Raw genomic sequence first — 27,858 nt, 5'->3', positions numbered from 1 at the left:
TCAATCAAAGAAAAAAAAAAAAAGAAATAATAATGCCTCTAAGCACACAGACAATCAGCAATAATGGCCAACAGTTCAAGGAGGACAAACAGGAAGTAGGTTGGGAGAGAAGTAAGGACTTTAAATGTATTAATTACATAGAGATGTAGGCTACGGACACAATAGCACAAAAATCTCTTTATCAGCAGTTCCAGCTGAAACCTAGGAGACTTCAGGCCACTCCTGCCAGAAAAAACATCTGCTAAATCTGAGTAAGGCCTGAAACATGACCAAATGGACTTAAGTTTCTACAGAAAAAGTGGCTTGGAGTCAGCAGAGTCAGCTGTATAATAGTGAGTACAAAACTGGGGTGTGAAAGAAACATTAATCTTTGTGACGCGACTGGCCCAGTGTGCCCAGGACCAGGATACAGAGGCGCTTTAGGTAGTTAATGATAGAATGTGTTTATCAAAGGATATACTTTATCTTATAATGGCATATATGGGTCATAAGTATCACACTTTCCTGTTCATGACGTCATACTTTCCTTGTTGCTATGGATACCATTCAGCCCTATAACCAACATATGTACTGCCAGTTATCAATAGAGTGTACTGAATTTCCATAATGGAGGCAGGTCAGATCTTTCTTTTGCATTTCTTGAAGCCGGCAGTTGCAGTGAAATTGTATTAGCTGAGGTTGGGTAGATGTTGGTAGATCTACAAACTGTATACTCAGTGGCACTACATCATGCACAGAGATCTGCATAATGCACATTAAACAAGTGTGTCACAGGTCACCATGATTTGATCAACTCTTTCTCTGTGGTTAGTGTGGAAGCGGATATTCAGTTCATTTCTAATCATTTTATGCCTTAAAAAGGTGGTTTCAATTCTTAAGGGTTTCTCTATAAAATTAAAGCCACTATAATGGATATTTATTAGAATAGCGTCGCTCGTAGTGACAAACCTACAGAGGATTATCAGCTGAATCAGCAGCTCCCCTCATTTTATGGCTCTTTATAGCGACAGCTCATTGTTTAGATGTTTGGCGCTTAACTTTATTGTTTTGGTCCGCTCTCATAGCTCTTGCTTGTTTTTGGCAGCAGCAGCTGTTTCCAGCTTAAACTCTAAAAACCCACTGTACATTTTTTTTTGGTTGCCATGGCCACCAATCTGCATGCAGATACAGATTGGTGCATTTCATCACAGTTGGCAACTTCAATGATGCAGATTTAAAGACTGTTTAACTGAATATTCCACCTTGTTCCCATCCAAGTTTTTGGATAAGTTGTTGCTAATGTAAGAGTGCTAATTCTTACCCATAACATTGTGTGGTGCTTGTATGTCTGTTCTATGTTGCACTGAGGTCCATGAGCCACGACATTTAATTTCCGTTTATGTATGTCAAACATGTGGAAATTAAAGTAAACCTGAACCTGAACCTACTCAGCACCAAACAGCAGACAGACACAGTTATCGATTAGCTGGTGAACATAGTGGAGCATTTAGCAGCTAGGAGTTGGTAGAGACCAAAAACAGAGATAGAAGAGAGTGAATATTGGACTGACATTTGCTAGACTCCAAATGAATGATAATGTTGTTCTGTAACTGCTAGATGTGTTGATAAGCCGTCGTTTGCGGACAACAAAAAATGTGATGATATATCATTTTTGTGTTCACAACTTGTTTACACTGTCCTAGTGGCCATGAAAGCAAATTACTGCAGGATAAAATATTAATTTGCACATGTAAACAATCATAATTAAAGTTGGGTGTGGTTTGATCTGATATGAATGGCAGCGGTCTGGCAACATACGCAAACGACCCCACAACAGGGTTTGTTTGATTGATTTTGATTGAAATTCTGATTGGTGCGCAGAAATAAGTGACATAACCATTTTTAAAATATGTCTCACCCTGATCAAACTTGTAAGAAGAATTACAGATACACCGACACAGATGGAAATCTCTCGTGAAATAACCAAAAGCTGTTCCAACTTTGGCAAAAAGAAATTGTGTTCAATTGGGACCCCATAAATCACATTAAGAAACCGGTTGGCGAAGTATGTTTTTAGGGCCTTTAAAAACTATGTTTTTCTGGTCTAAAAGTCTGTCACAGCCAGTATGGAAACCTGTGACTGGAATAGAATCTCTATCTCTGGAAAACAAGGTTCAGGCCCTGGATTTAGCCCTGTCCGCCCACCAACTCCTGAGCTGTTGTCATCTCACCATGCTGCTGACTACTGCGGCAGCTGACAGCATCTTATCAGCAGCTGCCAATTACAACATGGGAATCTTATCAGCGGTAGCCAATTAGAACCAGGGGAGTAGCTATGAGGAAATGTCAACAGCTCAGTGAACTTGCCAGAGCTCTTATCTGGCCACGCCTCTTCATCCAGGAAGCTCTCCTTGAGTCTACTGTCACAGTAACGACTGCCAGTGCAATGTTGTGACAAGAAAGGCTGGAGGTATAGCAAGGTTTCAAAAGAGCAGGCCTCCCGGAAAGACTCCACACATCCTGAAAACGGCAATATTTAATATGTTTTTGACAGCTGATAGAAACCAGAAACCAACAAAATTCTCTAATTATTCACTTGGCCCCAGCTGGGTACATGTTCAGACTGAATACGTTAGCTTACACAAGATATTAAAAACCAAATCAAAGATACAGTAACTGAGAAGTATGGAACACAATGTATTTGGCTTCTCAGACTGATTACACTGTAAGAGATTACTTTCCCTTTTTTATACAGCTCCTTGACATGGATGACAGGTAGGATGCATTATTTCCACTATAAACATCTGTTCGCCAATCTCCACCGAGAAATCAGTGACATGCTCCGGCTTTTCCACAGCAAACTGAAGACCCGTAAAGAGAGCAAATGCATTGTTTTCTGTCTCTCTGTCGATTGATGCAGGACTCATCTGATCTTTGTCTTGATAATGACTTCAAAGTGCACAGATTCAACTTATTTTTCCTTAAACGTTCTTTTGTTACATTCCTTCCTTATCTTAATGTTGCATGGAGGATTAATGTTTTCTTACTGTTTTCAACTGTTAAATGTATGGCTGCAGCTAACGATTTTCATTACAGATAAATTTGCTGATTATTTGATCTAGTAAGAGTTAAAGTCTTTTCCTTCCTTTCCTTTCTTGACATTATAAAATGTCTTGTTTGGTTCGACCAACACTCCAAAACCAAAAGACATTTTGTTTACAATGATACATGACAAAGACATGCAGCAAATCTTCGTATTTGAGCGACTGGAATCATGAAATGGACGTTTTTTTCCCTCTTCTTTGTTTGAAAAGACAATATAACAATTGTCAGAGTTATCAGTGTTTGACTATTTTTGTCAATCGACTTATTGTTTCAGCTTTTTTTTCTTATTAAATTCATTTATTAAAAAATAACCTTGTACGTACAAACTTCTGAATTTACATACAAAAATCAAACCTTTACATTACAGTGAATGATGCCAATTTTATTCAAAACGTAATTAAGGCTGTGTTGTCAATACACAGCCTAATACTGTTGTGAAATTCAAACTCTTACGAACGTGATCAATATTACTTAGAGAGACAAGAAAAATAAGGGGTGGGGGTGGGTGGCTGACAGGACTTGACGCTCGTCACACGAATGCCTTGGAGTGTTGACAGGCACATTTCTGTCACATGTCATCATCATTTGGATCATTGGTCATGAAACTTAATGGAGACGCCTAACAGCATTGTCTGGCTTTTAAGACCACATACAAGATTCTAGTAGACAGTGACCTCCATAGAGTCATGGAGCATTGAATGAATCATGGTCTGGTGCTTTCTTTACTCAAGCTTTCAAGAATGGAGGTCACTGCAGTTATTTCAATGGTCCATCTTTTCTCTAGTGGCGGTATGGTTGACTAGAGGCGAGAGAGATGCCTGCAGAGGCAGCAACATAGAACTTATGACAGACAAAAACATCTGATGCCTTGCAAACCCATCTTTCCGCTGGCTTGGAATAGCAACAACACCACAGTGAAGAGATTTTCTGCAGGATAATGTGCCATTGTGTGGCTGCCAAGATTTCCACTGCACAGTTACAGGAGGGGTTAACTACTGACCCCCAATATTTTGGCTTTAAGTGGGGGTAGGACCAAACTGTGACTATCGCCGTATTCAACCAGGCGGTGCTGTTACTGCTCAATATCTGTGTTCATGTATCTCTGTCCATATGTTGACTGAGTTAGACTGAGTATATTTATTTATTCATTCATTTTAGCTATTCCAGACAAGCTTCCATTGTTTCTCTGCAAACTGAGTTCATCTTGGAATCTTCATCTAAGATCACAAGACATATCTGCTGTCTGTACTCAATATCTGCAGATATCCACCCACTTGGGATCATATGTAAAAGGAATTCAAAATGAATGTGATATCTCTCTGGCAAAAAGACTATTGTATATGTTATAATTGACTCATTTGCTAATTGATTCTGTGCTTAGCTTATGTTAGTATTGTTATCTGATTTAGCATTGTTTCATTCATTGCCTGGTGTTTTATTGTGCCTATACAGTATTTTTCATGGTCTTGGCCTGGTCTGCCTTGTATAAGAGGCTTCCAACATTAGTAGGACTTATCTGGTTAAGAAAAGGTTAAATAACATTTTCATTACAGATAAATTTGCTGATTATTTGATCTAGTAAGAGTTAAAGTCTTTTCCTTCCTTTCCTTTCTTGACATTATAAAATGTGTTGTTTGGTTCGACCAACACTCCAAAACCAAAAGACATTTTGTTTACAATGATACATGACAAAGACATGCAGCAAATCTTCGTATTTGAGCGACTGGAATCATGAAATGGACGTTTTTTTTCCTCTTCTTTGTTTGAAAAGACAATATAACAATTGTCAAAGTTATCAATGTTTGACTATTTTTGTCAATCGACTTATTGTTTCAGCTTTTTTTTCTTATTAAATTCATTTATTAAAAAATAACCTTGCACAAATTTGTGAATTTATATACAAAAATCAAACCTTTACATTACAGTGAATGATGCCAATTTTATTCAAAACGTAATTAAGGCTGTGTTGTCAATACACAGCCTAATACTGTTGTGAAATTCAAACTCTTACGAACGTGATCAATATAAAGAAAATGTTATTTTTATATATATATATAAATAAAAAAGCTGTATATACTTCTTTTATCCACATTTTTTAACATGTATACATACTTAAATAAAAACAAAATAAATGCTGGCAACTAGAAAGTAGGGCTGCAACTCTATAGCAAATCCAGTGATTATTTTCTTGATTATAAAGTATCAGAAAACGGTGAAAAGTGCCTGTTTCCCTTTCCCAAAGTTGTTTTTGTAAGCAAAAACTGCTTTTTCTGTCCAACAAACAGCTCAAAAACAAAAAGGAATTCAAAGTATTATCACAGAAAACAAAAAAAAAGCAGTACATCAGTAAATTTTGGTAATTCTGCAAGACACAGGAAAACCAGTTGTTCTCTGCCCATCTGCTATACACCTGTATTATACACTTGTGAGACCAGCCAAAGAGCAGGTATGTATAGCAATTTGACAATATGGAGGAAAGGATAAACGCCTTTATCTGACTGCGCAGTAAGACCCAATATATGATTGAGGTATGAACAGATATGCAAAACTGACTGAAATGAATAACGCTATCACAAAAAAACCCCTCAGATTTCCTTCCAGTGACTTTGACAAATGGCTCAAACACTGGTCTGGTCAATGCCATTACAACAAACTTTGAAATTTAACAACCCCAATCATCTGGTGGCTGATTTTAGATTAAACCCATTAGCCCTCCTCATACAACACAAACAAACACCTGAGGGGAGAGTCAAGCCGAGCAGGGGAACGTCAAAAGGCTATCACACACACACACACACACACACACACACACACACACAGAGCTGTGTTAATACAAACATCATCATGGTCGAATACCCTGCAACCTCTGTAATATACAGTACGAGAACTGACACTTCAAAAACAGAGGTTTGTTTGACCGTTGTTCTGCTGTACGGTCAGGTCGGCTACCATCTATATTTCTCATTTGATCACTTTAATTAGTATGTATGGAACAATACCGCTGTGATAAGTAAGAAATCAGTCAGAATATTTCATCAACATGCTCCATCTGAGTCCTGTCCTTTTTATCTGTCATAATTCTTTTTTATTGATGCCAGTGTAGCTTTTAGTGTGTCACCATCAACTCCTCCATTATTCTACTTTATGTTCAAATACATCACTGGAGGCTGCGATAATTAGGCCACATTCCCTGCAGAAAATCTCAGTCCTGTTTCAAAAATGTACATCAGAGCTTGTGTTGCGAAATCCCAATCTGTGTACACAGTGTACAAAGTGTAACTAGGTAAAGATGATCTTATGAACTTGAAACACTGTCATCTCACTCTGCCACCTACACACGGGAACAATATCCTCTCTCAGAGAAGAAGTAGGAGAGAGGGAGGGAGATACTGAACAAAAGAAAGGCAAAAGTGGCAGCCAGATCCAGAGCGGTGTGAGGCATTGTTATAGAAAGGGCTTGCCTGGCATATAATTAGATTTTGGCAGCCAGAGTACATCTGTCCTTCTTACATGTCTTGGAGATTCGGTGAAAGAAACAGAGAAAGAGATAATGTAGAATTATAGTAGACTTTCTTCTAATCCATCAGGATTCTCACATTGCAGACAAAAGGTGCCTGGATGATGTAACTTTGAGTTTGTCTTGGCAGTCAATGCTAGAGAGCGGTGAGATTGGTGCCCTTTAGAAAATGGCTTTGATTAAGAAAAGGTGCTTCTATGAATAAAGTCAGACCAGGATCACTGCGGCAAGGAAGGTCATTAATGAAAGAATTTAAAAGGAATTTAGATGCAACGAGAGAGTAGGGAAAAACAAATAGTACAAGAATGAAACCTTTTATATGTGATGCACAAATTACCATTCATAATCTGACTTTGATTAGTCAATCAACAGCATATGTATCTGCAATTATTTTTTTTTATAAATGTTTATTTTAAGTAAAATATCCCATTTTTAGGGATTTTAGTTGAGATGGTGGAACCAGTTAAATTTTGGATATCTTTTGATTTTGAACAGTTTGTCTCATAAAACAAGATATTTCAGGACATCAACTTGGGCATAGGGACATTGTGATGAGCATTTTCTGACATTATACAGACAAAACAACTTAAATTGAGAAAATAATCATCAGTAATAATGATGAAAATAATCATTAGCTACAGTTCTAATATACAGTATTTATTCAAAGTTTACATCTACGGCAAGATCGAACTAACAAGCGATAAATTGATGTCAACACCCCATAACAACAACAATAGTAGCACTGAAATCTCTAGACCACATTTGACAGCCACAAAAATCATCAAATGTAGCTTAACTTTCAATATACAACAGAAGGGAGGACTGAAGGAGGGACTTTTATAAAGTAGAGTTGGATGAGGCCTCAGTAGACAATAAAAAACACCACAGAAGCAGCAGATTGCTTTAAAGGAAAAGGTTTTTATCCATAATGCCAAATGATTAATATGTCCTTCGCATATCCCGTCTTTGTTCAAACACACTTGCACACATCTACAGTTTGAAGTGTACCATTTCAAGGGAAATGCGGTACCCTTAAGTTTTGCTTGCTTGCTTACATGCAGTACGTGTTGCTTCAAAAGAGCGAGAGCACATGGTCAGCCACAGTGCAGCTCTCCCATGACATTTTGGGATTCAGAGCCTTTGCTCAAACGTCATGAAAAAGTCTAGTTTGTACTGTCTGTCAAACTGTGATCCCACTTTCTGTGTCATCTCTCTGATGTTTTATGTTCTGTGACCTAGTATGGCCTTCAGATAGACTCTCTCACTATTGAAGAGCACTGGCATCAACAGACACTCCCTTGGTTGTGTGTCAATAGGTACAATCATGCATTAATTATGGCTGGGTGGCCCCGAATGAGTCCTGATGTCCAATAAGCTGTACAAAACATCACTCGGGTTTCCCTCTCAAAAAGCTCAGAGAAACCAGATACCCTGAAGTGAAATGAAGGAACATGAACAGGCAAGAAGTAGGGCAACCACCCTTCCATGCAGAGCTGAGACAATGGTTCTGTTTATTGTTTAGACCATTTAATCTTGCCTTACACTGGCGCATATGTGAGGACTTACGTCTCCCAACTAACTAGATCAGTGAGCAGTCTGTGGCAGTAGCCACTCACGGCATCTGTCCCCTGTCATAATAGAAGCTAAAGTTACATGGGTATTAGCTGATGATCTCCCTGCTGACAGCTAATTTCATCACTGAGCCGCTCCAGCGTTTTCAACACATATGATCATAGAGAAGGCACATGGCGCTACTGAAGCATTTATCTGATCCCTGATCAGTGTTAACACTGAACCGTCTGTGTGTGGGAGGGAGCAGCATGAGTAAGAGCATATTTAGACGATAAAACTTTTCCCTCGTACCGATCCCATATACGCAATTAATCCTCTTCTTCTGGTGTTTTTGGCAGTTAACAATTAGCTTCAGTTGCATTACCACTTCCTTCTGGACTGGAGAAGAGACACATATACTGTATGTAGCTGTGTGTAAATTAAAGTCCTGGATTTCAAGACACTAACAATGGCGAGTTGAAATGGGGCCTTTGTTGATGAACAGAAAATAATGAATTATTTTTTCAATCATTTCACTCATTTTTTTTTAAACAATGATTCCATATATTCTTTGATTTCAGCTTGTTGTTGTTGTTGATTTTGTGCTTTTCTTTGGCATGTATGATTCTACGCTGAATATTTTGGGTTTTAGACTGATGGTTGGATAAAACAAGAATTCTCGAAGGTTCGTCTTTGACTTCTGGGAAATCAAAACAGGCAACATTCACTTAAATTTTATAGACAAAAGCATGAAAATCAAAATAATCATTAGTAGCAGCAATACTCATGTGGCTGCACTAGCCCTCAAATCGGTTTCTCTTTCCCCCTCAGCAGAAGAGAACAGTCCAGTGTTTCAGTTGTGTGCATCCACTCATCCTTCATCTCACAGTTCAGTAATATAAATTAGAATGGTTTAAAATGGGTTAACTACAGCTGATCTTTTCTGCACTAGTACTTGTGCAGTGGCCTCTCACAGAGCAACGTGGAATGAGAGTGTTGGAAAAGGGTGGCAGGATGATGAAGAAGAGGGGAGCCAGAGGAGACGCTCGGCAGTAATGTCAGGCAGTGAGAAGCAGCTGGTGTGGATCAGTTAACCCGGCTGGAGGCTGAGAGAGAGAAGACAGAAGGACAGAGGGGGGAAAGAATGGATGGAGGGAGAGTGTTGATAGAAGAGGAGAGGAGCCGCAGGTCACTGTGATGCTACCGTGAGCAGAGCACTGGGTACAAATGGGGAGATTCTTGCAGATTCTTACTGAGGTAACTGATGATAAAAAGGAGAACAGAAAAATCATCCAAAAAAGTTTTTTTTTTTTTAACGGTGAAGTCCATTCTTCTATTGGTTTGCTTCTCCTTGCGAGTGATTTTAATATGAAACTAGAATTCTCACTAGTAGTATTGTTTTTGCAGAAGATTATGATGTCACAGTGAAGTTGACCTTTGACCATTTGGATATAAAATGTTATCACTTCATCATTTTATCCTACTGACATTTGTGTCCAATTTTTTCTGCGAGTTATGGCCATAAACTTATTTTGTGAGGTCACAGTGACCTTGAACCACCAAGTTCTAATCAGTTCATCCTTGAGCCCAAATGAACATTTGTGCCAAATTTGAAGGGATTCCCGACAAATTGCATCCACAAAGCCAAAACTGTGTTTTATGAAGTCAAAATGAAAAAATTTAATCAGTTCATCTTCGAGTCCGAGTGAATGTTTGTACCTAATTTGAAGAAATTCAAGGCGTTACTGAGATATCGCGTTTACAAGAATGGGACAGAGAGATGGAGGACCTGAAAACATAATGCCTCTGGCCCTGGCTTTCGCCGGCGCGGAGGCATAATGAGTTTTAAAGAAGAAACACTGGATGTTAGTCAAAACCAAATTTTTCTTTCATTTATAGGAGAAACAAAACTCGCCCACCTAGACAATATAAATAATTCATCAGGTAATCCAACCTGAGTGAGTGGTTATTCCTCTGTGTTTTAGGGCGGTATCTGACATTCGCTGGTGGCTTTATGAAAAACACTGTCGATAAAACCTCTTAACAGCCTTTACATATGTAATTGAACCCCTGAGCCCTTAAATCTCGAGCCTGCCCTCTCTGTTAGATAACACGCCCTCAACAAGAGGAAATGGCAGATTTTGTTTCAACTAAAATGAGGAGGGGGGTCAGAGGACTGAGATACAGAGGAGGTACTGTACTACAGCGCTTTTCACTTTGAAATGATTTCCTTTGCATTTGTTTTGAAATGTCTTCATATTCAACAAATGCAATTAGGCAATATCAAAATCCACAAATCTAACAGATAATGCTCATATTCTACCTAGAGACAAGAGATTGTTGGGCATCTTGTGGCTTACAGTACCTTAGAGAAGCAACTAATTATTATTTCCATTATCGATTAAACTTAATTTGGTCAACATTAGGATATTGTGATGGACATTTATCACTATTACTGTTTTCTAGAGAAGGCGACTTTATCAAATCATATCCCCAAAATATTTAATGTATTCTAATGCAAAACCAGCAAAGTTTCATATTTTAGAGCCCAGAACTATCAAGTTGGTCATTTTCGCATGAAAAGCTGACAAAATAAATAGTTGCAAATCAATTTTCTATTGATCAATTAATCGACTCAGTGTTGCAGCTGCACTGTCCCAAAAAAAAAGCAAAGTATTCACCCCTGCTGAAAGTTTTTGTATTTTATTGTTTTACAGAATTGAAGCAAAGCAGATTTAATGTGTCTTTCTTTTACAATGACCAACACAACAAAACCCTTAAATGTCAAAGTGAAAACAGATTTCTACAAAGTCAGTACTTTTTAGTTTACAGAAAACTTTTACTTATGCTTCACTGGATTTGTAAGATTTACTTCGGTGAGCATATAGCAGATTTTCTAAGTGTCACTCGCAAAGTGAACTACTTGATGTATGCTTATGACACAGTTGCTAATTCAATCAATCTTCAAGAAAAATTATCCAAGGGAATAATTGTAATTCAGGGACTCTTGATACAACACTGCCATTTTGTAAAACTCTAGCCTGCAGGACATATTCTGATTAGAAATCAATTTAGCAAACTTGCAGCGATAATAACCAAAAATGGATCAGAGAATATTAATGGAAAACACTAGGAGACAACTTATTTGGCCTTGTCCCTGAGGCTGAGGGATGGGAAGAAAAACTGATTGTTTATGTTCCCTACATTGTTGCTGTGCTGAATAAAGGTAGCAATGAAAGAGAGACCACATGCACCATTTCTCTTTGATCAAGCAGAAAACTACAAGCCAGGTGAAGATTTCTGTTTTGATATTAGAGTCTTTTTAGAGCTTGAGCCTTGCTTGAGGCGTGAGGCTACCATTAGCTTTAGGGTGAGTCCACAGACAGAGCAGAGCGCCTTCTGGCACTGTGAATAATTTAGATCTCACATGTTTTTAGGCTTTACGAGACAGGCTGAAGTGGCACTAAATCCCTGACCACTGCAGCGCACAAAAGAGTGGCAGGGAGCATGATTTAAAAATGATGGTGGTGAGAAATGGGAAAAGGAATGAAGGATGAGCCCTGATTTGATTTCCTTGCTTGATGATCATCAGCCCATAGATGGAGAATATAGGATCTGATATTTCCTCTGTGACCTGGATCAAAGGCATTCGGCTAGGATTTGAACAGCTGTATGCAGCCCTTAGAGTACACTCTAAACACTCAAACAGGCTCCATATGCCTATGCAGGCACACACCGTCCATATAGACATTGGATAAGTCTTTATTTCTCCCAGAGCAGCAATAGAGACAAGTGGACTGTTATGTTCTGACTGAAGCAGAGGAATCCCAGATGAATAAAGAGCGGCAGGCCCCTTTGCAGCTTGTCATGCATTTCAATCACTTTATGTGTACTCACATACAGTCCTGCAGAGCAGCACAGCTGCTCCCTCTAAACTGAATATTTTAGATTCACCAAGTCATTAACCTCTATACTCACCTACGTTCCTGCATACATCCTGTTTCTATAATATTTTCATTTTTAACTGCAATCTGTCATCCCGTGTCTCCCATCCATCAGCATCACTGTAATCTTCTGTGTCACTGTGTGGCCTCAGCGTCACAAAGACTGACATCCAGCTGTAGATCTCCCCAAGTCTCAACACACAGCAATCAGGACTGTACTCTCACACTCACATCTCTTTGGGACAATGACACAGCTATACATCTCAATGGACTGCTATCTCTGACAGCTTAAGTAGCCCATTACATTATTTACCATCCAACAGCTCTTTTTTTTCTGCTAGTAGTGGACCAGTGACAAAACATTAAATTTTTTCATGCTCAAGTCCATTAGTTTCCAATGGGGAAAAAAAAAGGCCACAAAAGAGAAATACTGGTAAATGGAATATCGGAAACTGTTACACACTACTCTCTCAAATGTGAAACCACATTCAGTTTACTGAAGTGCAGCTCCTTTCTGGGGTTTTGTGCTCTAAGAATCCAGTCCGACTGAAAACCATTCATCATGAGGACTACACACTCCCATTGGAGACCTTATACTAACAAAATGGTTTCAGTAATACAAACCTCTACCAAAGACAGTCAGTGAGGACTTCTTTGCTTCATAGCCATCTCCTGTAATAAAAATATAGTAGCTAACAAGCATATGGAAAAACGACAAGGATTTTGCTTGAGTATGTTGTCATTAAAGCCGGCATCTCCAATTTAAATTTACAGGGAAAGAGCAGGAACACTTTTACGACTGAAACTTTTTCTTTCGTTTTCCTCTTTTCATGCGAAAATGACTCAGCCTATTAGAATTTTAGAGCTTGTGGTTTCCTTTACTTAATTACTTTTGAAAGCAAAGCAGAAAAACAACATCATTATGACCACAACTTTTGACGTACTCACCAGAAGTGTAAAAGATACATGCATATTACTGTGGCTGAGCTACTGAGGCTCCAGGCTGAAGGTTGGTTTACTCCAAAATAGATGTGAACAGTTACAAGACAAGACATACATTGATTTCTGTTTACGCTAAATTACGTGGAAGTGTCCGCACACAAATTTACATTACACTGACAATCAGGAACAGAACGATTTTTCACTTTAAGCTCAAGCCTGAATTCAGAATTGCTCCTAATCATACTCGAGCACAACTACTTTATCAGATGTGCAAAATGCCCTAAACCTTTATTATACCGAGTTTAATTGAAATCTGTCCTGGTGCAATTTGATGGTTGTTAACTCACGAGTCGACACTGCTTTCCCCTCACAATGTGATGTACAGCGTGTTTGTACTCTCTCACAGCAAAAATCTATGCAGAAAACAATTCATGATAACTCACTTTAATTTTGTTGAATACAAAAACAGCTTTAAAAAAGCCGTCTGACCCAAAGCCAGAGCATATCAGAAAAAAATATGTTTTTCAACACTGTTCTTAGGCCTTAATGAGGCATACAATTTGTTTTAGTGAGAAATGCTGAGTGTAAACAAAAGTCACTTTGTTTACGATGACGGCTCCACAGGAGACCTCTAAATGTTTTCATGTCCATTATACTATTTTCCTACTGTGATGTATCCAAAATAAACCTTAGCTGCTACTTGTCATGTTGGGAACTTCTGTCGCTCCCTTCCTACACAACATGTATCTTTATTTTCCCTTTGCGCAAAGACATTAACCTTTCTCCTGAAGAATCAATAACATTTTATTCAACACTTAGCTCCCACTAAAGGTTAATGCACGAGAGATTGGATTGGTGAGAGTTCAATTCTTTTATTTGCAAAAACTATGGCTGTGAATTGGCCTTTGTGATAAAACTTAATCAATTGATTTTCATGCACAGAAAAACATGAGAGTGAGGCAATTTATTTCATCCTGGCATTGGAAATACTTTAGATGAATCCATACACATGGCCTTAGGTTTGAAAATATGCCTCTGTTCTGATCACTACTCAATTTTTCTGCAGTCAAACAACCTTGTTACAAGGGTACTTGAAACCCATTTAGCCAAAGGCCAAGCGTTCGCTTTCAAAGAGCTATTTCACATAAACGAAGTTATTTGCAACTGCACAGACACAGGCAGTTTCCAGTGGAAGCAGTTTATCCGCTAAAACGAATTTTCACCTCTTTCACATTTGGTCTGAACACATCTCAGCAGAGTGATGCATGTCTTCATGTCACACATTTTGTGTCAGCTGTGGGACCCATGATTCTCAGGCTGAAAAATCACTGTCTTATAGAAAAATGTTTTACATTTCCCTGTAGGCTATTTAATCCTATTCTTCTTCCTTTTATTTCTATTTTTAGACAAGTGTTTTATGATGGCTTTTGAACTCTGCTGTATCTGCATTTTGTAAATCAAGTTAACTTTGTTTTAAACTGCTTCACAAATAAGGATTATTATTACTGATACATTAACATAAGAGGTGTGAGATAATGAAATCCAGCTCGTGGAGGTTCTACTAAAATGACATTTATTTTCATTGTAAGAGGGGGAATCCTGCTCCAGTAAAAATGAGCAGCATTTCAAAATCTCATTCTCTTCACCACCTGCAGCTTTAAAACAGCAGGAATTGAGGGGAAATGGCCATCTCTGGCTGTGTTGTAAAACTGATAAAAAACTGAATAAGAAAGATCCTTGCAGTGTGCCTGCTGCCCAAAGGCACCACTTATTATGGATTGTTAAAAGACAGGCGCACACACATACAGTGAGTGAACATAAACACATAAAACAAAAAAAAAGATAAAGAGCAAACGTGGTGGCCAAGTACATCTCTAACTTTAGAGGGAACAACGATATAAAAACGGTGGTGTTTGATAAAGAAAGCATGGTAAAATGTTGAACTATTCACTGCTTCAATTTTACTGGGTCCAAGACATAGAAGCGCAACACTCATTTTATATACGCCTTAGTAAAAGGGTCAAAACAAACTGGAAATTTCCAACCAAGTTGTTATGATTTCCAATGAATTTGATTTCTCTGGAGCCATTTTACAGTCAACTAAATAAAAATATTAGTTAGTCACAATGAGTCCCAGTGTGTGAGCTGGGTGAACATTGTCTATTTAGAAGCAGAGTGAAGAGGATATCAATCAAAGTTCAAACATTTTACCTAACTGTTTAACGGAGTTGAGGGCTCTTAATTATGTATCTGGCTGATTGTTGCGTGGTCTCGGTCGGCTGATTTAAAGATCATTTGTAAATAATCGATCAGCAGGGTGGCAATAAGTCTGAAATGACTCGGGTTCCTCCTGGGCCACATCAAACAGGCAGTTTGTTTTGTTGCATTCTCAAATTCTTAATCAATTATTGAAAGGAAACGCAGCTGTGTAATGTCTAAGAAAAGTGTATGTGTTGCTTCAGATGCTTGCACACGTGCACGATGGGATAAAGGCACTGGTAATGAGAAAAATCTATCCATTAGGGTCCCTTAACGGAACTCAATCAACACGGCTTTTAATGAGCTCCATCAGAGAATTGAAGGACCTGACTGAGACTGGATACAATCAGAATCAGACGCCTTTAAGCCAATACATCCATATCTCTGTTCTGGACCTCCAGTGAACCTCTGGTCTTTTAAGCAGGGGATTCAATCCATCTTGCATCAAATATAAATACAGATTAACAGCTTGACTGTTTGAGAAAACCTAATGTAGGTGAGTTGAGCAGTAGAACTTAGAAATGCAGTGATTTGATTTTTCTGCATATGATGAGAAAAAGTTCAAGGTAAAATTGTGTAAACAAGTGCAAACAGGTGGTCATTTACAGGTATTTACAAATATATATATATATATATATATATATATATATATAAAGATATTAAAAGGCACTTTTACATTATACAAGAGGCCATTTCAAGTTCCTGCATTATTTAATATTAGAGGAAGAGTTGTCCTAGTCACTACGTCTGATATAAATAACTTGGTTGAGAATGACAGAACAGTTCGTCCTTGTTGCTATGTAGATGATACCAAGGAAAAATGTGATGGCCTGCCCACCTGTAGGATAACAAATATTTATGTATCTTTCTGACAGGCTTTTATCTGAGAACACAAACACAAATTTAACACTGTTCATTATTACTACTGTTCCCATCAACGCTTTTTCTGAATTTTGATCATCTTTGCTTCTCCTAATGTTGTGCAAACTTGACAACAGAAGAACACATTACATATTCACTGCTCCTGCCATGCACAATGGCAGAGAGAAACCTGCATGACTGTTTTGACTGTGTGATTTCGCATTGGACTTATAATATTATGACTGTAGGATACAACACTTTCATGGCTGTGGTGGGAAATCTGACAAGTGAGAACTCGCTGCTCACATTTAAATGAGTTTTTCTCCTTGTTCAGTCCTTTTTTTTTTCTTTAGTATCTGTGGATTGTGAGTATGCAAGCATGTATGGAAAAAACATGATGCTGCACAGTTGAGACAGAATTTTAAAAATACAGCACAGGCCCCAGTTGAGACTTGCGATGATATTCTTTTCTTGAAAATACATTTGAAACAGCAGGGGTTGTATTATATTCAAATTATGTGTTCACAACCTAAGATATTCTTTTTGAATGGAAAGCGTGTTGCATTATAGGTTGTTTGTAGCCTTAGTTGCTGATGGCTTGTGTAATATATATTACTACCACAGAAGCAATAAAATTTCTGACGAGTGAAAATGAGTGGAACGCTTCCCCCGACATGGACTGCACAAACACAGCACGCGTGGTCCGAATCATCTGTTGAGCAGCCAAGAATCACAGGTGTCACAAATAATGAGGAGCTCAAAAAGACAAGTGTGAAAAATGCAAACTGTCAAACAAAGTGTGAGCTCTGTGACTGACAGACTACAGTTACACATACGTGGGATTTATGTTGCTGAAATGAAAGTATTTCATGTTTAGTTTTTCATCTTATAATCAGGATAGACTAATAATCGGATCAAATACAGCAGATTTCTTCTCTGTATGATTACTCCAGCTGAGAATGTGAGAATCAACACCCCTAGTTTGGACATTTGTGAACTCCTCCACTATCAGCCGACTGGAACGACTCGAGTTTCATCACCAGTGGCCAGAAAATGATTCCTAACTGAAGGGGAGTGGAGTTTTTAAGTATGATGAAATTTCTCCTGGTGACATGTTGGTCTGACTTCAGTCCTCAGAAAAGAAAAGAAAACAAAAATGAATCGGTTCATTTCAGTGTCACCGAGACATTACACTTCAGCAGAGTCACGGTGCTACTTTAAGGCTGCAGAAATTCTTCTGCCTCTGTCTTGGCTCAAGTTGTTGGAATAATAATTCACCCACTCTGAAAACACATTTCGCACCGTATCTCTTTTCAACTCATCATTACTCGACACAACTATTTGTTTTTGTCAATTAACACTGCTGCTATTTTGCTACATTTTGTGCTGAAAGTACAAAATAGTGTCATGAACACATGGTCTTAGTTTCACAAAGTTTGTACAGCTTTTCATCATTTGGACCGACACCATTTATTTGTTTGACAATCATCTGTGATACATTATCCAATTATAGCTTGACATGGTCAGTGAATTAAAATGAAATTAAACTTTATCAAAATGTGAACTCATCCATGTGAAGATGTGAAGAAAAGATGAATAGTCAATTAGGGCCTTGTTAATGTGGAGTATTAATCCAGTCAAATTAGCATTGTGAAGAAAGCAGAGAACATGGAACAACACCTCTCCGTCTTAAGGGTCCTCTTCTTTCTATTACATACAGAGCAATTAATTAGTCAGTACTTCTTTAATTTTTTAATTAGAAAGTCCTTCTTTAATTTGTCACATTACCAGGCAACCCACTGCTAACTTAAATTACTGTTTAATTATGCACACTCTCCATAAACACACGTGTGTACAGACATGCTCCTCTCAGTGTGTCCCTCACTGTGTGACAGGTCAGTGTGTGTGTGTGTGTGTGTGTGTGTGTGTGTGTGTGTGTGTGTGTGTGTGTGTGTGTGTGTGTGTGTGAGAAAGCTGAGGGCGTGTTGCAGTTGTGAAAGGCAGGTGGTGCTGGCACGGTAACAGACAGTCAGGCACACAATCTCAGCAGAGCAGTTTCCCGCTGCAGCTGCCTGACCTCCAAACAGGCCAGACAACCAGAGCCGCAGGACATGGCAAGCTAATCGAAAACAACAAAGACTGAACTAAGCTACTTTTTTTCCCAAACCGCTACCAAATAATAGGATTATGCAACAATTCCCATCACAGCTATTTGATGTTGGTAGAGGAAAGGGAAGAGAAATCTCCAGGTAAGAAATCTCGCTGTTGTATCAAAGCTCTCTGGAGTGAAGGGAGGCCATTCTCTTTTCAAGGTTACTGACACATGCATTTAAAATTCGACATGGCTGAGGGCAAAATGGTAAGGTTTTGAGAACACAGAAATGCTGCACCTATGGCAAAATACTTGTCAGGTAGCTGTTGTGCATACCTGGAGGCAGGATGGTTCTCTTCCTCTTCTTGCTATTCTCAGCTGTGTTTTCCAGAGGAGGACACTCGGACACCAGCGGCCCGCTGGAACCGTTGAACTGGAGAGGGTCGTTGTTGGTGGATGGATCAAAGGGCAGAGCGTTGAGTCCTGGAACACACAGATAACACAGGAAGCCACATTATAGTAAATAAAGCAGCAGCTTCTGACCAAAGGAGAAAACACTGCCACATGAAAGTGAGAACGCAGCATACCAAGCTTTTCATGTTGGAGCCTTCGGGCTTAATTACTTCATCACTGGAGTATAAACATGTATAAACAGTTTTCAATGCCACTAATAATGGTGGCACTGGGGGAACCACACAACAAAGCAATAAATTCAAGCAATAGTCAGGATTCAGTACAATTCCTTCTGCTTTCAGGAACTGCGATCATGTGATAGGATCAAAATCTAGAGAACTGCGTCCAAAAGCTTCTCAGCTGATGCTTCTGAAGTCAAGATTAAATTTTGAATCCTGACTTTGAAGCCTACATGGATGACTTTGAAGAGCCCTGAAAAAACATGGAAATTTTAACATCTACAATACCATGACAACTAGGTAGCCACTCATGAACATTGTGGTTAGTTATCTCAACTAAACTGATAACATAAAGCTGAAATGATTAGTCTAGCATTTGTCACTATTTTCTGCCCAAACCAAGCAAAATAATTGGCAAATTAATCCGTATTCTAAATAATTGTTGATTGCAGCCCTAATACAAAGTTGTATGAGACAGTATGTTTTGGAGAAAGCAGATACCAGGAACTTGTAGATATTTAAATAAGTTGAAAAAAGTGAAATCTATACGGAGGATTTTATTTTCTATACCCAAACATTTGTCAGTATCTTGGGCACAGAAGAGAAACATTGATATGCTGGTTGACTTCTGAATAAATATGTTGTGCACGCACAGACAGTGAGACATAAACCGCTTCCCTTCCAATCAAGGTCAATTTTAACAAGGCCAAAAACTAACAATAAAAGTATGGCGCAAATGCTGCTAAGAATGTTTCTCTGAAAGAATGCTGTGAGGTTAAAAGAATCTAATGCTTGAAACCAAAATAGCACCTCAAAATTATAAAAATGTAAAAAAAAAAAAAAAAAAAAAAAAAAAAAAAAAAAAAAAAAAAAGAAAAGAATAAAAGAAAAAAGAACAGCATCTGATCCCAGTTTGATCACTAATGTAAAGGATTTTCTACACTAGGAAACATTGAGGTTGATCCCAGTCTGATCACTAATGTAAAGGATTTTCTACACTAGGAAACATTGAGTCTGATCCCAGTCTGATCACTAATGTAAAGGTAGTTCTTCTTTCACTGTAAGAAAATTTCAGTTCAGATATTCTATATAATGAACAATTCTATTCTTATTCTTTTCTATTTTCCTCACTGTTATCTTACCATAACAAGATCAACAGTCATATCATGAATACAATACAACAACAACAACAACAACAACAACAACTACACTACTTAGATCCACAGGAGATCAAAACAAAAATAATGTGGAGATTGCTCCTGACTCCAAATAAATGATAAACAACTTAATTTGTGTTTTCTGCTTAACGTACCAGCTGCTCTGCGCTCTCAAGAGTGGTGTATTTGTTTATAATTCAGAGCAGGGTCCTGGAGAGATTCGGTCTGCGTTCCTGAAAAATTCATGACACTTCTTCGGGCGCAGATTTGTTTTTGCCTCTGTGGCACAGCAGATTAGAACACCCACATTATGGTGGCTATGTCAGAGGTCTGAAGGTCCCTAATCAGTTAGTATCAAACTCAGACAATGCTCTTAACATCAACATCATTATTACAGATTTTAAACAAAAATCTTTACAAAAACGGATGTTCACTGAATATTTTCATAAAGGTGTGTTATGGTGCATTCTCATGTTTCCATGTAAAATCGGATTTAAATCAGATTACGGCTTTGTGGCTGTGCCACCTTTGTCTGTCTTCAAATCATTTTTCATGAATTCTGTGAATCAATAGCAAGGCTGATCAACAGCTTAACAGAGACTGACAGTTCAGACACTCACACAAGAGAAAGAAAAAGAAAGGAGAGATGCAAAATAAAGAAAAGGAGCTCTGACATTGAAAAAGGACTTTGAGGCAGAATAAACAATTTAGTTCCTTTTGCCATAGAAGTTTACAAAACTATTAAGATGCCGTGAGTGAAAATACCGATTTGTGTACAAATCTTTTTTCTCTCTTACAGATACACACTCATTCTTTGTGCGTCTACAAAGAGAGAAGAAACGGTCTCAGACCAGAGGTAAAAGTCGTGCTTGCAATCCAGACAACACACCCTGAAATAAGGCCTTAAAATACATTAAACTTTAGTGTGGAAGATTTGTTAGATTTAGGCAGAGGGGACAGTGTGTTTGCCAGAGTCAGTCTAAACAGATCTTCTGTCTGAACTCACACATAAGTCACACGTCTCTTAAGTCGATTCCCACTCAGCTTCCATCTGTCACACTTCTTTTAAGATGACCGTCAATATTCTAGAGAGTGAAATGAATCCAATACTCTGCCAGTGTTAACTGTCACCAATAAACAGCTACAGTTTATATTTAAAGAGGCAGCGTTTCAGTCATGAAAGACATGTGAGTTTCCCATGAAGAAAGGCCAAGAGAGACCATGGGAAGAGTGAAACAGCACTGCAAACAGCTGACAGGGAAATAGCGCTTAAGCTCACCAGTTACTGTGTTATTTCAGTTCAAGAAAGTTAACACAAAAAAAGTTAACTTTTTCTCATAATGTCTTCAAAGATTTCACAACCTTTTCTCTGGAACAGATGCTAAGAATAGGACTTCAAAAATGTGGTATAAAGGTGAGTGGTGCTACAGAAGAAGGATGAATCAGAAAGAAAGAAATGTGTTGTTATTTAAAAGTGATGTAGAGCTACGTGACTGACTGCATCCAGTATGGTTTCCTTATCTGGCTGTTGCAGGATAGCATCACTAAACTGTAAAAAGTTCGGTTGGGAAAGCTTTCTAAGGATTCAGCCTCAATGAAGCAGCTTTTGGTTGTACATTGTTATTTTATCTCACACCAGAAGCGTAGCTCTCTGGGTTTGAGTTCAGGAACTGTTGTCAGTGTTCAGAAACAGTAATCAAACAGTGATGGCCCACTGCAGAAATATATGTTGATTCAAAAATGAAGAGTGGGAACAGATCTCAGGAATGACGCCTGTGAGTGTGTGTAAACCTGTATTAAGAATGTCTTTGCTGGGTCATTGCCCCTGTCTGCAGTGGTACTCATATGTCTGTAGGCTGATGGATGGTGTGTTTAAATTTCAACATCTGGCCAGAGGGAGGAGTGATGTCAGTGAGTATCACTCCCCAGGGGAGGAGGAAAATAAATACCAGGAGGCTGGGTGGAGACAGGCGGAGGCTGTGGGTAGAGGGACTGCAGAGTAAATGAAGGGGAATGAAAATGGTGGGAACTGAGAGACAAACGTAATGCTCTGCTGCTTCAGGATGGGGTAAAAGAAACATCACTAGTGAAACTGACCTGATCTTACATCAAGGATGTACATTACCAACATGCCCCATTAAAGATATGGTGAGCCAGGAAAAGACTGAACCGTTAGAATACACAATGAAACTCAGTGGGTCATTAAAACACCATTTAAGTGCCATGGATGTGAAACTAACTAAAGCATCTAGAACATGTAGAGAACATGTGCTGCATACAATGCCACCCTATTATAATTACAAAGGGTTAATAACACACTTTATGATTAATAACCAACACCAAGTCTGTGTGAGCTGGACCAGAGTGATTACAATAACAGCTTGATTTGTCCAGTCACACAATAGGCCTCATGATTTATAAAGCTGATGAATGATCCTGTGTTTTGAGTAGAAAGAAAAAAAGAAAAAAAAAAAAACTTCATGATATATGGAAACAACAGTCTGGTCTGGGTCAGTTATACTAATTGCAGAGATAATCAAGCCTACTGCATGCTGGATCAATAAATGAGTTCATAATTTGATTTTAATAATGACTTCAAAACACACTGGCAGCTGTGGGAATCAAACCTGTGATCTTTGAGGAACAGATCACAGCTGTAACCCGCTGGCACTGAGCATGACTCTCTTAAACTAACACGTTTGTATAATTCTCCTATAATCCTTAATCTAACTCTTATCAGTTTATTAACCTAATGGTAGAATATGCGTGATGCAGAGCAGAAGGAAGTGCACAATGTTAAAAGAGCTGAATGGGGGGGGGGGGGGGGGGGGGGGGGGGGGGGGGGGAGTGGCCTAAGCAGTGGACTATTAATATAAGATAGGACTGAGAAGCATGTAGAGGCCATGTAGACCACTGCGCACTCATTCATCTAAACAAGGCAAAGGGCCGGATGGTGGCACACAACATTAACATATCCCCAACCTCAGAAGTAAATTTGCTTCTCTGACTATTCCACTGCATTACTCGACCATATCTGTCCGTCAACAAACCGCCTTTCAGCTCCACTGATTTGTACCATCTAGCTAAGTGGCTGGGCAAATTCGCCTATCAGGACAAAATCTAAATAGGGTGTAGAGGATCAACTTCTCATGTTTAACAGCAAAAACGTCACAGGGAGGTGGTATTATATGAAGGGCTACAGGACATTCTCAAAGTGTTTCACTCTGTCAGCCTTAAAAAATCGGAAATAATCACCAAGCCTTGTGTCGATCAGCAGCCAAACAAAGCTGTTGGAATGTTGTACATGGTTAAAATATAAAAAATACACACCATGCACAAAAATACACGAAGAAACGTCTTCGCAAATACCACTTCAGCTTTGCAAGGTCATGAGCTCACAATTGGTTCCAACTGACTGAATTAATGCAGGAAAACATTGTTCAGTATTCACTCAGATTAAGCTCAAAATTCCCAAGCCACTGTCCCATTACAACCATGAGGCCAAGGGTTACTAGTTTTTATTCATTAGCATTATGAAGTAGATCTCCTTTCTCTCTAAACCTCTGACCAACAACAGACATACAGAGAGCAGACCAGCAGTGTAAGTGTAGACAGACAACCTACTGGGAATAGACAATGAGTGTCATCTGAAACATAAGCCAAAAAAAAGCCCTTTATGGGAGGATACAATCAAATAAAACACTGAGGTAATAGATTTTGAAGTAATAATCTTTCCACCCAAAAAGTGACCCCAATTTCACCAAGTCCACAGTCACTTCTTCAATTTTCTTGTTTTGTTCAAACCAAGAGTCTAAAACCAGAAGATATTCAATCCACAATGGTATAAGACAGAGAAAAGCAGTAAATCCTCACATTTGAGAGGATGGAACCAGTGAATGTTGACATTCCTGCTTGACTGACTGTAGTCAAGTCCATGCTGTTAACATTTAAGACACAATAGCGATGCACACTATATGGGCAAAATGTGGTTGTGGTGGAAAGGCCATAAAAAGTGTTCTAGTAATGGATTGAATGAAAATAGCAGAGGTCACATTGTCCAATGATGGATTAGTAATGCAGATCACAAGTCTCATTCTGATAACATGCTGAATTGCCATTACTGTAGAGATAGCTGCTACGGGTGATAGTAAAGTGACAGTCATAACTATAGCTCTTGGTCATGTTGGGTGGCAGCTGGGGCAAGTCAACATACAGGATCCCAAATTAGCCTTCAGTGACCTGAAAGGTTACTGATGAAACCAAGTCTCACTAAAAAGTTTCAACACAGATCAGTTCACCCCAATAAAATGAGATATAGCTCTATTCATAGCCTGGAGTGTCCATCAGAACAACAGAACATGTACTGGCCCAGGACTGTAGGCACGAGCTCAGAGCCTCCTAAAAATGGTAGCTGACTGAAGTTATGAGTGCCTCTAGCAGATGTATAAACAAGGTGTCTGACTGATGTGGCTTAGCAATGGAGGGTGAGGCATGCCAGGCAGCTGCGGCATTCTCATGAGGCTATTAGCCAAGCTTTTCACTTCCTATGTATTTATAGCAAAGACAAAGAGTAGTTAAAACAACAGGCAGTTTGTACCAGTGGAGGACCATTTTATGTACAGCTGCAGGCTTTGCTCATTTAACAAATAAAATGAATGGCTGAGAGCATCCTACTTTGTTCTGACCCTTGCGTTTGCTGAAGACGAAGGCAAAACCTTAATAGTTTGTGAACCATGAAAGCCGTGGTCACACTACAAATTACAGATATATCCATGAGCCATGGCAGCCTTTCAGCACACAATGTGTGTTTTTAATCACATTCAAAGATAATGTCATGTGGTTTCACAAACAAGTTTGCAAGTTCTGGGCGTTAATGAAAATTTTGCATGAAGTTCAAAATTTCACACCTGAGGTGCAACATTTTCTTTGTCAGTTCTTTGTACTGGAACCACAAAAGAATTTAATCACTATGAATACACTCTGGGTCTTTGTACACCATCTTCTCATATTCTTGACTGTGACTGGCAGACCTCAGCCAGGTAAAACAAAACCTCTGCTTTCATTAAAATCACAGACAATTAAAAGACCCATAAGTCGACAATCTGGACTGGAAAAGCTTCAGCATCTATCAGCACTCAGATTTCGACATCATAAAGTCTTACAGAGGAAAGGTTATGGTGAATACGTTGGTCACAGTGGCACTGTTCATCCACTCTGACCCTGACATGCTATTGTTAAAGTTAAGTAGTTGTACTCACAACAGATGAAGAAACAACTATGCAAAGTGCACACTTTCTCTGCTCTATACTGTATTTAACTGAGAAAATTTAAATTCTCTATTTTCATTAGTCTAATTACAGAGCCTTTTTCTATTAACATGAAATTTACATAGCGTAGATATTAGCATCTCTGTACACATACTTTTCCCTCTGGCACCTGGTTAAACTCTGTTTTTATTGCAATAATTTATTTAACCCCCATAGAACAGTTCACACTTTCATTGTTTCGAGATGTAGCAGGTGTTATCAGTTAAGAAACTGGCAAGAAAAGTTGCACAGGGATCACAGTGAAATGAGGCGGAAAACATTACAGCAATGAATATTAATCACCAACAACACTGCCAAAAAAAATATTAATCACAAAGCTTATCACTTTAAAAGACTGATCAAATTTTGTTGAAGTGACTCAAAATAAATCTAACCAGGCATTTCCCAAATTACACTGAACATCAACACTGTTCTGAGAAGCAATCAAGTGGCAATAAGAAGAAAATCCAAGAAAAATAAATAAATAAATAAATAAATAAATAAAACAAAACAAAACCCACTTTTAACCCAGAAATAAATATAAATACAAATATAGCACATTTTATTTTATTTTTTAAACAATTACAGTATGTTATCACACCTTAATCAGTAGACAGAATATCCAGGATATTCAGTATTTTGTATCTTTAAGTAAATGTCAGAGACACCAATCAGGGTTAATATATGATGAAGCATTGAGAAAGAATTATGTTTTTACAGTTGGGAGTTTGGTAAAGGTTAATCTATTCCCTGATGTTGTGATGACATTTTGAAACGATGCTAGCATTGGAGTATCTCATTGTGCATTTACAAATTTCCCTCCTGCTCGGCATGTGGTATGAACTCTTCTAATACATTGGCATATGGAGCTGGAGCATAGTGTGACAGATAAAGGGCAAAACAAATGCAAAGGGATACTGATGTGGAAGGAGAGCAATTAATTTTTGTTTTCCGCTCCCCTGTGTTTGTCAATACCTCCAGTGTTCACTCCTGCTCTTCTTCAAACACAATCTCAGGTTAACATGGAGGTTGAGGAGCACCAGCTCACCATAATCATGTCTTGACTATTCATAAACATCACTGACAAGGAAGAAACTCCTCCTCAGACCCCCTCTGTCATTCCTCTGAGCCTCAGGGAATTCACTGAAGGTTAATTTATTTAAATCTCCCATCCACTCATCTCTATTCCATTAAACTGACTTAAGAATCTTTGGTTTGCAGTATAATCCGCTTTCTACTGTCAAAGGCCCATGCCCTTTCTGCAATGTAGTGAGAGAATGAGAATGTGTATAAGTGTGTGTGTTGTGCAAATGATGGATGAATGTATTCGTTGTTTTGGGTTTTGATTTTATACTGCAGACACTGATGTCCAAGGCAAATTTCCCACTGGGGCAATAAAGTCCATCTTATTTCATCTTGACAAAACAACACAGCAGTGCATAAGGTCATGTTCGCTTACACATGCATGCACAATGCCTTCTGAGAGCAATGCATAACGTTGGACTAATAAGTCTGTGACGTGCTCATGGTAGTAGGCAATAAAATTAAAATGTAGGTTCCTCCCAGGAGAACTTTTCTTTTCTACTGTTCGTGGGCCCAGAATGTCTAAGCTCTGACCATCTGTCCCGTCCTTTGAAAGACAGGAAACTTTAATGCATGCAGTGTGTGGTGAGATCAAGATATCAACAATTAGGCTGCGGTACAAGGAATATCCTGGCCATGTGGGCAATCCCTGTATCATTATTACAGCATGGCATGCGTATGGCTGGCGCTAACACTCTTATGCTAATGACTTTGGAAATGCTGACCCTTCCCTTTAATAGTTGGTGAGGCTATTTGCAGTCTGTTAGAAAAACATCCAGCCTATGTCAATGTGTTTTTGTGCTCCAGAGTTGTGGCTAATGAGAGACTCGCTGGCTCCAACGTTATTCGACAATGGCGCACTGAGAGAGCCGCCTGTGTCTGCATATGACCATGAATGGCCTTGAATGGTTACCTCTAAAACACACTCTGACAGACAATACTGTATGTCTAATCTTTACAGAGACTTTTCACATCTGTGGATTCACTTGAAAACTTCAGTTTTTCGAGACTTGAACAAAGTGACTCCAATTGCTTTAGTGTAAAGTGGTATCTCTACTCTTGGTTGCAAGTGCACTCTTTGGCTAACCTAGTGTTCATTAAAAAAAATAAAGCAGCTGAAATTGACATTACGGAAGCTCTAAATCCTGTGACAGACACAATTTGAAGAAAACATGGCTGATGCTTGAGAGTAAGGCGAAAGTCATTTCTCCTAATTAAAATGGGATTGCACAGGGGGACGACTTCTTTTAGGGTTTCAAATGTACACCCACTGAGCACTTTATTAGGAACACCTTGCTAATCCTGGGTATGTTCACCCTTTGCTCTCAAAACAGCCTCAATTCTTCATGTTACAGATTCCACAGGATGTTGGAAACCTTCCTTTGAGATTCTGCTGCCTGTTGACGTGAGTACATACATGTCAGATGCAA

The 27,858-nt window shown here is 38.7% G+C and overlaps 1 protein-coding gene across 5 annotated transcripts in view; it reads right to left on the bottom strand.

The window, feature by feature from the left end:
- LOC130173661 (ecto-NOX disulfide-thiol exchanger 2-like) overlaps positions 1–27,858 on the bottom strand; it is a 171,708-nt gene that overhangs the window by 69,383 nt on the left and 74,467 nt on the right. For all 5 annotated transcript variants that reach the window (XM_056383097.1, XM_056383096.1, XM_056383098.1 and 2 more), the window contains one exon: positions 18,587–18,733. In XM_056383097.1, coding sequence (XP_056239072.1) covers positions 18,587–18,733 — 147 coding nt within the window. The remainder of the gene's footprint in view (positions 1–18,586; positions 18,734–27,858) is intronic.

The sequence above is a fragment of the Seriola aureovittata genome, chromosome 8, assembly GCF_021018895.1.
Source record: "Seriola aureovittata isolate HTS-2021-v1 ecotype China chromosome 8, ASM2101889v1, whole genome shotgun sequence".
Lineage (NCBI taxonomy): Eukaryota > Metazoa > Chordata > Actinopteri > Carangiformes > Carangidae > Seriola > Seriola aureovittata.
Note: the sequence above shows the minus strand (reverse complement) of the source record. Positions and strands in the feature narration are given on the sequence as shown.